The sequence below is a fragment of the Petaurus breviceps genome, unplaced genomic scaffold (assembly GCF_028583685.1).
Source record: "Petaurus breviceps papuanus isolate PSGF00001 unplaced genomic scaffold, PetGlider_PUasm1.0 126, whole genome shotgun sequence".
Taxonomy (NCBI): Eukaryota; Metazoa; Chordata; class Mammalia; order Diprotodontia; family Petauridae; genus Petaurus; species Petaurus breviceps.
Genome location: NW_027185655.1, coordinates 7259381 through 7273579, shown reverse-complemented (window position 1 = coordinate 7273579; position 14199 = coordinate 7259381). Strand labels below are relative to the sequence as shown.

At 38.9% G+C, this 14199-nt stretch overlaps 1 protein-coding gene across 2 annotated transcripts in view; it reads right to left on the bottom strand.

The window, feature by feature from the left end:
- Nucleotides 1–2342: 2342 nt before the first annotated feature.
- The window catches only part of HPSE (heparanase), a 45329-nt gene continuing 33472 nt past the window's right edge, over nucleotides 2343–14199 (bottom strand). For both annotated transcript variants that reach the window (XM_069092225.1, XM_069092233.1), the window contains 3 exons: nucleotides 12923–13041; nucleotides 9849–9995; nucleotides 2343–2767 (listed from right to left, as the gene is read on the bottom strand). In XM_069092225.1, the coding sequence (XP_068948326.1) occupies nucleotides 2608–2767; nucleotides 9849–9995; nucleotides 12923–13041 (426 nt within the window). In that variant the 3' untranslated portion in view covers nucleotides 2343–2607. The remainder of the gene's footprint in view (nucleotides 2768–9848; nucleotides 9996–12922; nucleotides 13042–14199) is intronic.

The following is a 14199-nucleotide window of genomic DNA, read 5'->3' as shown; positions in this document are numbered from 1 at the left end:
TCGAGATGTTTTAGATTTTAGCAAGGTTCCTCAAACGACATATGAACTCATTCAAAAATTATACAAGTGGTTAAAGAAGTAACAAAAATGTGAAACTAGTTTATTTAGAATAATTTTGATTAAAAAAAGAAAATAGAAGAAACAGGTGGCTGTCCAAGATATGAGACATACTTGGACATTTTTCATAAAAAAAAAATCAAATTTGCTATTTTGTAAATCAGCAAAATCTACCCATTCTCTCCACCCTAATTAAAAATTAAAAATAAATCTCTCTACCCACTCCACCCTAATTAAAAATTAATAAAAACAACTCCCCCTTTGCAAACATATATATTCAAGCAAAACACATTTCCACATTATGTCCAAAAATTTTTTAAAAGCACCTCATTCTGCACTCTGAGTCTTTTGCCTCTGTTTTTTTCATCAGGAATTCTTGGAAGTCCTCTATTTCACTATAGACCTATTTCTTTTTTAAGCAATTGGGGTTAGGTAACTTGCTCAAGGTTACAGTTATTTCTGGGTGTGGTGCTGAGTATCTGAGCCCAGATTTGATCCAGGTCATCCTGACACTGAAGTCGGTGCTCTTACTCACTGAGCCACCTGGCCTCCCCTAAGCAATTGGGGTTAACTTGCTCAAGGTTACACGGCCAGGTGTTTCTGGGTGGGTGCTAAGTGTCTGAGCCCGGGATTCGATCTCCAGGTCATTCCTACATTGGAGCCAGTGCTCTTACTCGCTGTACTACCTGGCCACCCCATAAAGACCCATTCTTTATAACTATAATTCTTTATAATTTCTGTAGGATTATACTCAGTTTTTTTTCCTGTGGAAATCATTCTTGGCTGTAAGCTCATATCTTTTGTCTTTGAGAATATTATATTCCAAGTTCTCCATTCCTTTATGATAGTGGTTGCTATCTGTTAATATGGGCTATATGATAGTGCATAATCCTGACTGTGACTCTTTTGCATTTGAATTCTTTCTTTGTGGATACTTGAAATATTTTTTATTTGACCTGGAAGCTCTAGGTTTCGGCTATAATGGGCCTGGCAGTTTTCATTTTGGGGTTCTTTTCAGAAGGTAACCAATGGATTCTTTCTGTTTCTATTTTAGTCTCTGGTTCTAAGAGATATGGGCAGTTTTCTTTTATTATTTCTTGAAATATGATGTATAGACTCTTTTTTTCATCATAGCTTTCAGGGCATCTAGTGATTCTTTAATTTTTCTCCTCAGTCTGTTTTCCAGGTAGGTTGTTTATGTTATGAGGTCCCTTACACTTTCTATTTTTTTTCTGTCTTCAGACTTTGTTTTAATATTTCTTACCTCATGGAGTCATTATCTTCTATTTAGTCCATTCTAGTTTGGGGGGAGTTTATTGCTAGGACAAGATTTTGAGCTCTTGTGCCAAGTTGTTAATTCCTTTTCTAATTCTTTCTTCCATAAGTCTCATTTCTACTTCATTTTTCCCCCTTCATTACTCTCTTTTCACTTGTAAAGACGTTTTAAAATTCTTGCCTCATCTCTTCCAAGAAATTTAATTGAATTTGTGCCCAAGCTGGATTTTGTTTTGAGGGTTTGCTCATATACGTTTTGGAGTGGTTATCTTCTTCTAGGTTTGTGTGTTGAGTGTCCCTATCACCCTAATAACTTTTTATGGTGGGTTTCTTCTTTAGATTGCTCATTCTTCTAGCCTGCTTCTTGAGTTTGGACTTTATTTTAAGGTCAAACTTTTCCCCCTGAACTAAGTGAATGATATATATGTTTAATTAAAGTAATTCCTTTAGAAAAGCAGATCAAAGAACCTGTGCTAGCAGCCATCCTGGGTATGCTAGGGTGCTTGCTTTTACAATTTGTTCCTTGATGTTGTTGCTTGCTTGGTATCTAGGTCCAGGTCCTCTACTTAGTTCACCCTAGACCTGTGTCTTGGCACTTAGTAATGAGCAGCAAAATTGCTAGTTGGCACTTGTTCCTGAACCCTGTACCAAGTTTAAATGTCTTCATGTTGGATCCAGGACCTCAGATTGCCCTGGTGCATAGCCTCTCCTTGTATCAGCATTCTCTTCATTGTGTACCCCCAGCTAGACCACATCCCCAGAGTCCCTCTCTCTGGCTCCCTAGGCCCCAAAATGGCTCACTATGATTTCTCCTTAGATTTCTTGATCAGTATTAAGTCTGATCTTTTGGAGGAGTTTTTTTGGGGGGAGGGGGCCGGGATGATGGAGAACTCACTGAACTTCCTGCTACTCTGCCATCTTGGCTCTTGGCCATTGGAGGCTCTTCTTGTATAAGCATTTTATAAAATTTCTTAAGGTTTCATTTTTTGAGAAGAATTACACCAATAACATTAAGGGTCCATAAATTATTTTATTAAAAATATGAAAATATAAAAACATTCACATACAAAATTTAGGCTCTTTGTAGCTTTGAAGTTGGAATCCTGTTTTGATATGTTATTCCCTCAGACCCAGTCTCTGTCGCTTGGAAGCTTTCACGCAATAATATATATGGGGATATATTTTGCCTGACCTCATAACACTTCAAGTTGTGCTTTACATCTGTCATTACTCCTGAACTTCATCCACAGGGTTAAATTGATCAGCCTTCACATTTTAGATGCAAGTGACGACTTTAGCATTTAGTACAACAAAAAATCCATATGAGAAAGGTGGTAAAGTCAATGGACAACCAAGGCAGAGGGGTTTGCCAGTTAGTTCTGGCAATGTTTTGTCATCCACCATCTTGAGAATGTGGCCATTCAGTTTCACAGATCTGAAAATAATGGAGGGAAAGGCCAATTTAGTCAAGTAACTCATGTTTCATCTACTCAGAAAAGGTTTATTTGGAGGTTTTTCTTCAACAAATTAAAATTTCTGAATATGAATATAATCTAATTACATATGTGTGACACTGTATTTTATGTTAAAAACCACATATAATTGTTAGCTATCATTGCTGGGTTGTTATTTAAAAGTTATTTCTGTCATTTACAAGGCAAGAAAATCTAGCTGGTTTTATTTTCTAAATCACATTCAACTCTAAAGAATATAAATCCATAGTAAAGCAGATATTAGAGCTAGGTGGGGCGATGAATAACACAACTGAGCCAGGGATCAAGAAGACCTGAGTTCAAATATGGCCTGATGTGATACTGTGTAATTTATTTAATCGCTGTTTGCCTCAGTTTCCTCATCTGTAAAATGGGAATAATGGTAATAATCAGGATAATAACCCAGGGTGGTTATCAGGATCAAAAGAGACAACATTTGTAAAGCACTTTTCATAGTGCCTGACACACATATTGTTTAGTGGTGGCTGACCCTGTTTGTGGTTTTCTTGGCAAAGATACTGGAGTGGTTTGTCATTTTCTTCTCTGGTTCATTTTATAGATGAGGGAACTGAGGCAAACCGAGTTAAGTGACTTGTCCAGGATCGCACAGCTAGTTAATGTCTGCGGCCAGATTTGAACTCAGTATGATGAACCTTCTTGACTCCAGGACTGGCTTTCTATCCACTGCACCACCTAGCCTGATACAAGGTGAATACTATATAAATGTTGCTGCTGCTGCTGCCATAATGTAGTTTATTGGCCCAGTGATAGTGCTTTGGGGCATATATCCCCACAGAAGTCAAAGAGAGGGAAAAGGTGCTGTGGTTATGAAATATTTGTAAAACCCCCTTTTTGTTTGATTGGCAAGTGACTGAACACTGTGGTATGTGAACGTAATGTAATTTTACTGCAGGTTGGGGAATGATGAAAATAAAGAATTGAGACAAGAAGAAATTTTTCTTTGGACTTGAAGCTGGGTCTCCCTGATTCTAAGGTTCTCCATATGCAGTATTCCCTCACACCTTAAACAAAATAGACGCTTCCTAAATATTTGCCATATTGAAGTGAATCTAAACACAGGATATGATACCCTGAACCTGATTCCATGTCATCCAGATGGACTTTTCTTCTGTTCCATACTTTATAGATAACCACTGTTTTAGCCATCCATCTATGGAATTATAAATTATAAATGTTTTGACTTAATTTTCTTGACTGTATTTATTTGTTACATGGAAGGATTCTTTTTTTAAAAAAATGTATGGATTTCATTTGTTTTTAATCTTATCTTTATTTCCAAATGTAGCTGTTCCATTTCTCCTTCCCTCCTAGGGTCACTAATAATGGAGAATTTTCTTGGAAATGACAGAGAGGGAATTAGGAGTAGAGTCGGTGGGAGTTGATTATAATATTTAAAAAAAAATAAAAGGCATTTGAATAAGACATTTAGAGTGGATAAGAGAATAAAACCAGAGCTCATTAGCTTATAATTCTATGTAATTAAAGTGCTGGTTAAAGAAATAGAAAACTTGACCAATGGAACAGAGTAGCTTAACAAGATCTATAAACAACATATTTAAAAGAATGAATTGAATATGTTCTCCCTTGATTTTTTGTAAGAAGTAAAAATGTGTATGTTCTTTGGGAAGAATTTTTAAAATTCTAACCGACGTTGTAAACAGAAAATACTCAAACCTGCTCTTCCCTAGTACAAATACTGGTTTAACTTAGAGTCCCTATTTCCAAAAGGATCTCTTTTGCCTATATTTTTATTATACTATTTAAGATTTGACACAGCAAGTCTGTGGCATCCAAGATCCAAGATGAGGTCCTGAGGCTGAGATGACAATTCTGCTGTGATATCATTTTTGTTTTTAGCACTTACATCTCATGTGGGATGGGTATAAAAGCAAATACTATGACCACCGGCAGGAAACCACAAGCACTAAATGTCATCTCAGCATAAAAGACATGACAGGCTGTGGCTTCACAGAAGAAATACTTGATGAAAGCATTTTGCTAAAAGTTTCAATTTCAGGGAGATGAACATAATTTTTCTGTCTAGTTTCCCAGCAAAGGTGAATTAAACAATATGACTGACAGCATTTGACCTCTATTTAGGTGAAGAATTGTATCTACAATGCATCCCCAATCACCACCACCACCATCATCATCATAACAGCTGTGTGGGGGATGAGATATAGTCTATAGGAGGTGAATAAGGATTATTGTGCAGCAGGGTTTGCTCAGTTGAGATCAAACAGCACACATTCCTAGGCAACCCAGTGACTCTCTCCAGCAATGGCCTATTCCTACAGAGGAGGCAGCTGGGAGTCCCCTAACAATACCAGCTCACCTTCCCATAGTGAGACTTGCAAGGCTCACGCTGCATTTGCTCTCCACAACAAACTTGAAGCAGGTGCTATTAATATCCTCATTTCTAAAATGAAACAGGCTTGGTGAAGCTGTGACTTGTTCAGGGTCACAGAGAAGGCGTCCGAAGCGGACTTCAAGCCCAAGGCTTCCTGATGCAAAGTCCAACACTGCATCCACTCACTGCACCACGCTGTCTACTCAAGTTGCTAATTGTTGTTGTTAGTTTTTTTAGTAGTTAGCATTGATCTAGAACTTGAGGTTTGCTCAATGCTTTACAAATACTATTGCATCTGATCCTCCCAATAAGCCTGGAAGGTGGTTGCTATTGTGCTCTCCATTTTGCAGGTGATGAAGCAGAGGCAGACAGAGATTAGTGACTTTCCCAGGGTCATGCAGCTAGTGAGTGTCTGAGGCTGGATTTGAACTTGTGTCTTTCTTCCTGACTCCAGGTCTAGTTTTTGGTGTATTGCATGGTCTGGTTGCCTCAAGTTTAGGGTTCAAAGGCTGAGAATGAAAGAAAGACAAGGGACTTCAGGCTGAAGGAGAGTACGCCTCTGAGATGGTTCATCTGTGACTAGAAGCTCAATAGAAGAGATAATGAAATCAGAGCAGGGTTGAGTTTGCTCAATTGCTCCCCACCCTCCTCTTCCTCTTCCTTTTTTAATCTTCATTACAAGGGAGTGCTCTCTGGGTAGAGGAACACGAGGGATATATTCAGAAATAAATGTGATGTAAAAGCAAAAGACACAGAAATTATTTTTGTTTGCTTGTTTTTTGGTGAGGGGCAGCTAGGTGGTACAGTGGATAGAGCCCCAGCCCTGGAGGCAGGAGAACCCAAGTTCAAACCCAGCCTCAGATACTTGCTAGCTTCACGACCCTAGGCAAATCACTTAACCCTAATTGACTAAAAAAAAAAAAAATTTTTTTTAAAAATAAAAGGCTAGCATAGACTTAGGCTGCTTTAATGGAAACAAGGTGCTGATAATAGTTTTGTCATACCCAGTCATGATTGAACCACATTCCACTGACTGAGTTTCATTCTGAATACCACATTTTAAGAACAAAACTAAAAAAACCACAGTGGGCTGAATGTAACGCACAAATGTCTAGAATGTATCACATGAAGAAAGTTGTAAGAAGGATGAACGTTAAGCCTGAAGATGTGAAGACTTGGGGGACATACGATGACTGTTTTTAAATGGTTATCACATAGCAGAGAAAGTGAATTTGTTTTTTTGTTGTCCTGAAAGAACCAAGCTCTATAGGTAAAAGTGAAAGTTACAAGGGAGTAGGTTTTGGCTCAGTATTAAAAAAAAAAAGAGTTCTTGCCTTGTGAATTGTTGGGCTATCAATTAAATTGGGTGCTGTAAACAGAGGCTTTTTTCAAGGGTTATATAAAGAACATGAGATAGTAAGAAGAATTAATCTGTAAGACATCTCTAAAACTCTATAAAAACACTTAAGAAAAGTTCTTTCATTAGTTCATTCAGGGTCTTTGGTAAAAGCCATAACTAGTTGCAAGATACTGTTTCAGTCTCTACCACACTGGAAAAAAACAAAGCAGACATACAGCTAGCACTTAGAAAGCATCTGAAAGTGTGCAAAGTGTCTGATTATTCTAGAAAACAGTTGCTATAATTATCCTCATTTTACAAATGAGGAAATTAAGGCAGACAGTGGTTAAATGACTTGCCTAGGGTCATAGAGCTAGTAAATATCTGAGGCTAGATTTGGACTTAGGGCACTGGACCTGGAAGCAGGAAGACCTGTCTATTGCCTCACCTTGCTGCTTAGATGAAAAATACAGAGGTGCAGCTAAGTGGTACAGTGAATAAAGCATCAGCCCTTGAGTCAGGGGGACCTGAGTTCAAATCCAGCCTCAGACACTTGACACTTACTAGCCATGTGACCTTGGGCAAGTCACTTAACCCCAATTGCCCTCCAAAAAAGCAAAAAAAAAATTATTGACTTATAGTCAACAGAAACAACAAATGTGAGGAAATAAAAGAAATGTGGTATGACTTTCAGTGAGTGATGCAGAACAAAGAAAGCAGAACCAAGAGGAAAACACTCACAATGACTTCAAAATGTCAAAGGAAGACACGAAAAGACATAAGGATTCAAAATGAAGCATGGTCGATTGCAGGGGTGGGCAGCCTGTGGCCTCAACCACATGTGATTCTTTAGGTCCTCAAGTGTGGTGCGACCCCAACCATATGTGGCCCTCTAAGTCCTGGAGTATGGTGTGATCTCGACCATATGTGGTCCTCTAGGTCTTCAAGTGAGGGCCACACTTGAGGACATAGAGGGCCACATGTGGTCAAGGCCGCAGGTTGCCCATCCCTGGTCAATTGAATGTTGTGCAAGGCTTTTAGTCAAGAAAATCTGAATTCAAATACTGCCTCAGTTGCTTACTAATTGTGTGATGCTGGGACAGAATCTGAAGCATTTCCATTTCTTTAACTATAAAATGAGCATATTAAATAGCTTTATCTCTCAGAGTTTCAAGGATCAGATAAGAAATTATTTTTGAAGCTCTTTATCTACTTGAAAACTCTTGATAAAAGTAAGTTGCTAGTGCAATGATTAACTGGATCACAACTGGTGAAACATATTTCCCAATAGAGGTGGTGGACTATGGATGTCAAAATCTAATATGCTATTAGATATCGCTTACGCATAATTTTGTTTTGTTTAATTATTCCTCTTGGAAAGAAAGTTGAGTTTTGGGAAATGATTATGTTGTAAAGAAGGTATAAATAATTATTTTAAAAGATTTGGGTCAAATCATATAGCAACTGTAAGAGATAACCATACAATATCAATGCTAGAAGAGGGGCTCTTTGTAAAAATTATTTTTTATTTTAATTAAATTTATTTACTTATTTATTTTGCTTTTTGGAGGGGGGAGGGGAGGGCAATTGGGGTTAAGTGACTTGCCCAATGTCACACGGCTAGTTTTTTTGTGTTAAGTGTCTGAGGCTGGATTTGAACTCAGGTCCTTCTGACTCCAGGGCTGGTGCTCTATTCACTGTGCCACCTAGCTGCCCCTAGAACAGGGGCTCTTAACCGGAGATCCACAGACCCCCTCTGCCTTCCTCTAAGAGGCTTGTGGATAGATTTCAGTGGATCTGTGAACTTGGGTGGGAAAAAACCCACATCTTTATATTCACTAACCTCTAACTAAAATTTATCATTTCCTTCAATTATTTAAAAACATGCTTCTTCAAAAAACATGCTTCAAGTCCATAGGTTTCACCAGACTGCTAAGGGTGTCCACAACATAAAAAAATGTTAAGAATTAGTGCTCAGGAAACCCCCAACACACAAAAAGGGTGCCCTGGAAGTGTGGATATGAACGAAGGAAGCGGCATTTATAGAAAGTGCCAGACCCTGTGCTAAGGACTAAATGGTTTGTGGATGGAGAGATTGCCAATGTGGATCAGCTTATAGATCTTCGGCTATGAAGTACTAAAGGTAACACCAAAAGATACATCTCCAGGCCTTTCTACCTCTATTAACAACAGCAAAATTAGTTTATTTCATAAGAAGCCTATCTCATCGAAACTGAATGGTATTCTGCATGCAGCAGAACATCTACCCTTTCCAAACTGGTATATTATGCTTTATTGAGTGTAAATAAAGAAGAATAAAGACTTTATTTTTGTGCAAAATGTCTTTAAATGCACTAAAAGAAGCTCACAGCCTAAAAGGAATGGATTAATGCCATCAGGTCAATATTACCACCCTAGTGCCTGATCCACTAAGTTCACTTTGGATGTAGAAGTCAGCCCCTGAATGTAGAAGCCAGAAAATCATTCAACTTTCAAACAAATAAAAGCAAAAATGTTGAAAAAGCAGCAAGTTTTAACAGAGCAGCAGTTCTAACAATGAATGACCCCTCGATTGGAGTTCTTAGTAAGGAACAATATGGCAAGATTGTCTGGAAAGACAGAAAGAGGGATCTGATATGGCGGGATGAGGAAAAACCAAAAACCACATGCCTGGGGTTCATATCCCATCTCTGCTAGTTACTACTCAAGTGACCATGAACAAACCACTTATTGTCTCTGGGCCTGTTTTCTCACCTGATAAATGAAGGGATTAGATTATGTGGCCTCCTAGGTTCCTTGTAGACTGAAACCACTATCCTGTTACCTATATCTGTCTCATGTTGATGTTAAGCCTGATGGCTAGCTGTATGCTCCCCTCCTCTTCATTCTCCTCATTACTTGGTAAATCCTTGAAAGAAGCAAACCCCAGAGGGTTCACCAGGAGCATGCTTCATAATTCTTTTCAAATTAGCATACCTCTGAAGCGACAGAATGAAATATATTTCTATAGGTTCGGGTACCAGGGCAACCTGAGAGACAGAATTTGTCAAGTCCTACTGTGACATATGTTTGCTAAATTCCTGTGTAGGATGTTCTTAAAGTAGGGAAACATCTGTAATGCTATAACTTGGCCCAAATTCAAAAGGTTAACCACTTACTCTTCATTAAAAATGCCTCTAATCAAAAGGAAATGTATTTAGAACTTGGAAAGGCTGCACCATTTCGACTGCTAACCAACTGTTAGCAACACTATGACAGGACCCTGTTCAACACTGATAAATTTGATGCATGAGGATCAGGGGATGTTACTTACTGAGAAAGCAGATTTTTGTATCCAGAAGGTTGCAAAATGTATTTTTCCACACGTTTACCACTTAAATGAGGAGGTAACTGTAAGTATTTGGTGTCATTGTGCAGATTCAGAGCGTACAGAGTTAAATCTCCTTCTTTGTACTTTGGACTAAAACAAAACAGATTAAATTATTAATAGCTTTGCATTTCCTAGCTCATACAAATTTCATGAACACACAAACACACAGACACACACTATACAGACTTGGATTGTTCATTCATTTATTTAGTAGGTAGTTAGGGCCTGCCATAAGCAATGCATTGAAGAGAGACACAGGTTACTGATGTCCTGGTTTTGATATTAACAAACAGAAAGGTATAATGAAACAGTGATCCTTTAAGGATGCACAAGTTGCTGCTAGAGATCCTCCCTCTACTCAGACAGAACCCAACACAACATTTGAGAGTGTTCTATATCTGACAAATCCACCCAAATGCTGTCCCGCTAGTGATGTGTATGTACCTAAGAACTCAGCTGGAGCTGGTTCTTTGACAGCAGCTTCAGTCATCCCTAGACTCGGCCCTCAAAGACATCATGATTCTGGGAGACCCTGCCAGAGCCTGTACTCAGATAACATTGCCTTCAAGGACCTAGGGTCAATGCCCTCCAAGTCATCAGCAGCCTACAATTTGTCCTCTCAGGACTGGCACTGTTGGCTTTTCCCAACAGCCTGAACTATCACTCTGGGGCCAAGACTAATACGTAGTGAGCCAGGGTCAAACCATGTTGGTTCCTGATTATATGGTGGTGGGGGTGGGGTGGAGGAGGGCCTCCTGATCACCGTTAGCCTCTAGCTGTCACCAAAAGGTCACCTAAGACTGGCATTTCCTAGGCACTGCTATCTTATCTTATGAATGGTTACAGGAGCAAAAAAAAATCATTGCATTATTACTATCAGTCCCCATTAAAATCTTTTTCTGAGGCCTAAACATGGACTAGAGGTGACTCTGGGGTCTTAAAGGTTATACTAGTCAGTCAATAAGCATTTATCAACACTAGAAAAACCAGGCATATTAATGGACACAAATATTTTAATTCTAATCTGAAATAAAAATGTTTATCCTATCCCTATTTTCTTTGCCTTAAGGATATAAAAAATTGCATTTGTCTATTGATGAAGCTTGGTCCTTCAAGGCATTCTGAAATTCTGGTACTTCTAGTCCCAGTACTTGGTGAAAATAGAGAACATATTCAATCAGGTTTTACCATCCTGGAAAGGTTGTGAATGCAGACCTCACAACAGACTCTGTCATCTAAGGACCAACCTAGCTATGTTTGCAAAAGTTTCATTATTAAAAGGTCGGCCAACAGAAAATTATGGGTTTGGTTTTTTTAGGAAGAGGAAGTGGCCACAGAAGCACGAGACCATCTACTCAAAGGCTTCAAGAAGTTGTGATCTATGAAGATTGAGAGTTTAGCCACCCACTGATCCAATGACAATTCGTTTGTCATGTGTTGTCCCCTGACTAAGGTATTTTGAGAAGCTTGGTGCCTTGCCAAGGGGAAGTTCTGAGAAAGTGGACAATCACCAGTTCAGTTTACTCATATCCAAGTTTTGAAAGGAAGTGGGCTAATATGGGCTTTTATGTCAATTCATATTATAAACCCATTTAGCAGGAACTATCTATATATAGAAGGTTAATAATGAAAATGTAAAAAGCTACTTACCTTCCCTAATCTTACCCAATTGTACCATTCCCCAAACACTTGGCATGATGGTCACAGGAAGTCAAAGCATTGGGCTGAAACTCTCCTTGTGCCATAAACATTCATCACCAACGAGTGATGGAGATGGGATCTGGCAAACTTAACAGGTTTGAGACTGCAACCTAAGGATACCTCATCCAGTAAGAAAGATTTGCTACAGATTTAATCCCCAAATGAGAAAATCAGCCTTTCAAAATGAGGAGGTCTAATTACTTTGGAGGCCTAAGGACAGGATTATGAAATGTCAAGTTTCTTAGCTTTTATAAATGGTAAGCACACTCAGAGAAAAAAAAAAAGCATTTTCTTGGGCAGCTCGACAGTGAGGTGGATTGGGTGCTGGATGTGGAAGCCAGGAAGACCTGAGTTCAAATTTTGCCTCAGTTTACTCATATATAAATGGAGATAATAATAGCAACTTCCTCACAGGATTGTTGCAAGGATGAAATAGTATTTATAGAGTTATTTGAAAACCTTAAAAGTACTATAAAAATGCTAGTTATTATCATTTTCAAATGAAATTTCAAGCACAAACTATAATCCAAAGAGACAAATGCACCAGACTATAATGATTTTTGGCCTTATTACTAGTTATGATTTGGTATTTTCATGCAATAGTATGTGACTTCTAGATGAGATTCTCACAACTGAGCTTGTACATGAAAGAAGGATTTTCCTAAGATTACATAGGATAACAGTAATTGTGACCAATAATAAACAGCTGAATGGAAGGTCTAGCAAATGTCAGATCTTGTGGAGAACTCACAAGATTTGCTCAGAAGTTGAGCTTAAGGTACGATTAATATGGGTTACTAATTGCTGGGTTTGGTGCTAATTCAATAACGCCACCATGGACAGCATTGGGCTTAGTTCGAAATCTATTTAAATTGTGTAACACAGAGAATATTACTGGGCCAGTCACATAGCTGGTGTTTTAATAGGGCTTTGTCATAAGAAAATACTTTTGTTTTCCTTGTACCTGAATCCCATGCTTAGCACAGTGCCTGTCACAGAAGGGACTTAATAAATGCTTGTTGATCTGACTTCATTTTTATTGGCAAAATGAACTACCAGTGAGGAAATTCTCTCTCTCCATTCAGATCAGCAACTGCCCTGCAACTGATAATCTTAGAGAGTCAGCTGGAGCCCTAAGAGGGTAAGTGATTTGCCCAAGGTCACACAGCCAGTTGTGCCAGAGATGGGACTTGAATCCAGGTCATTTTGCCCTTTTGGCCAGTTCTCTGGTCACTATGCCATGCTTCCTTGCTAGATCAGAAGATGCCAAGAATAATGCAGACGAGGGGGATTGATTGAGCCTTCATAACACTTACTGGTTGTTGTTAGTACAATGGAGGTACAATCGAAGTTTCTCTTTGTCTGGACTTTTCACGCTAGCTGTTAACACCTTGGTGCCAACCAGTTGTTTGAAGAGTAGAGACAGCCAATAATCCTACAGGAAAAAAATCAATAAATTTTGTTTCTTTGTTTTGTCAAAGTTAAAGTTAGCAGGCTGATATTTGAGTCAGGTCAGATAAAGGAGCATTTATTAAGCACCTACTGAGGAACAGGAACTGCGGGGATACAAAGAAAGATAAAAAACAAACACCTCCCTGCCCCTCCAAAAAAACCCTTGCAAAAAATTCTGTGCGTACAAGACAGACAGGATAAATTGGAGATTATACTAAAGCAAAGGCATTGGCATCAATAGGCTCCTGTTAGACTCAATAAACACTTATTAGGCACCTACTGTATGCCAAGCAATGTGCCAAGTGCTCAGAATAGAAAGGCAAAAAATAGTCCCTGCCCTCAAGGAGCTTAGAGTCTAAATGGGGGAGATAATAGGCAAACAACTACGTATAAAGCAGCTATAGTCAGGATAAATTAGAGATCATCTCAGAGGGGAAGTGCAAAGATTAAGGAGGACCAGAAAAGGTTTCCTACAAAAGAGAGGATTTGAGCTAAGACAGGAGAGAAGCCAGGGAAACTGAGAGGAGGAGATCACCAGGATCCTTCCAGGGGTCCCCTACTTAAGCCAAGGATATACCTTAGTTGTTGGAAGAATCTGAATCAATGTAATAAGCAGCCAGTAACTGTCATGGAAACTTCACTGGATATAAGGATTACCTTCTAGGTTTGCCTGTTAATGTCAACCATATTGAAATTATGTAGGGGTGGCTAGGTGGTGCGGTGAATAGAGCACCAGCCCTGGAGACAGGAGAACCTGAGTTCAAATACGGCCTTAGACATTTAACACATGTGACCTTGGGCAAGTCACTTAACCCCAATTTCCCTACCTTCCCCCTCCAAAAAGCAAAAAAATAAAAAGAAATTATGTGCCCTTCTTCTATATTGTCCATGGAAAGCCAAGCATTCAGAGATTTGGAGTACTGTTTCAAGGAGCTAGTCACGCTTGGTTTAACTATAGAGATAACTCACAATAGGCATAGGGGAAAGGAAATGGACCTATAATTTCATTAGCATAGGAAACTGTCAAGTGAGGAAATCCCCTCTATTAATAAAGGTTGGCACCTTCTCTACAACTTATGGTCTTGGAGAATGGCCCTGGAACACTGAGAGGGAACTTGTCAGCATGTATAAGAGGCAGTAT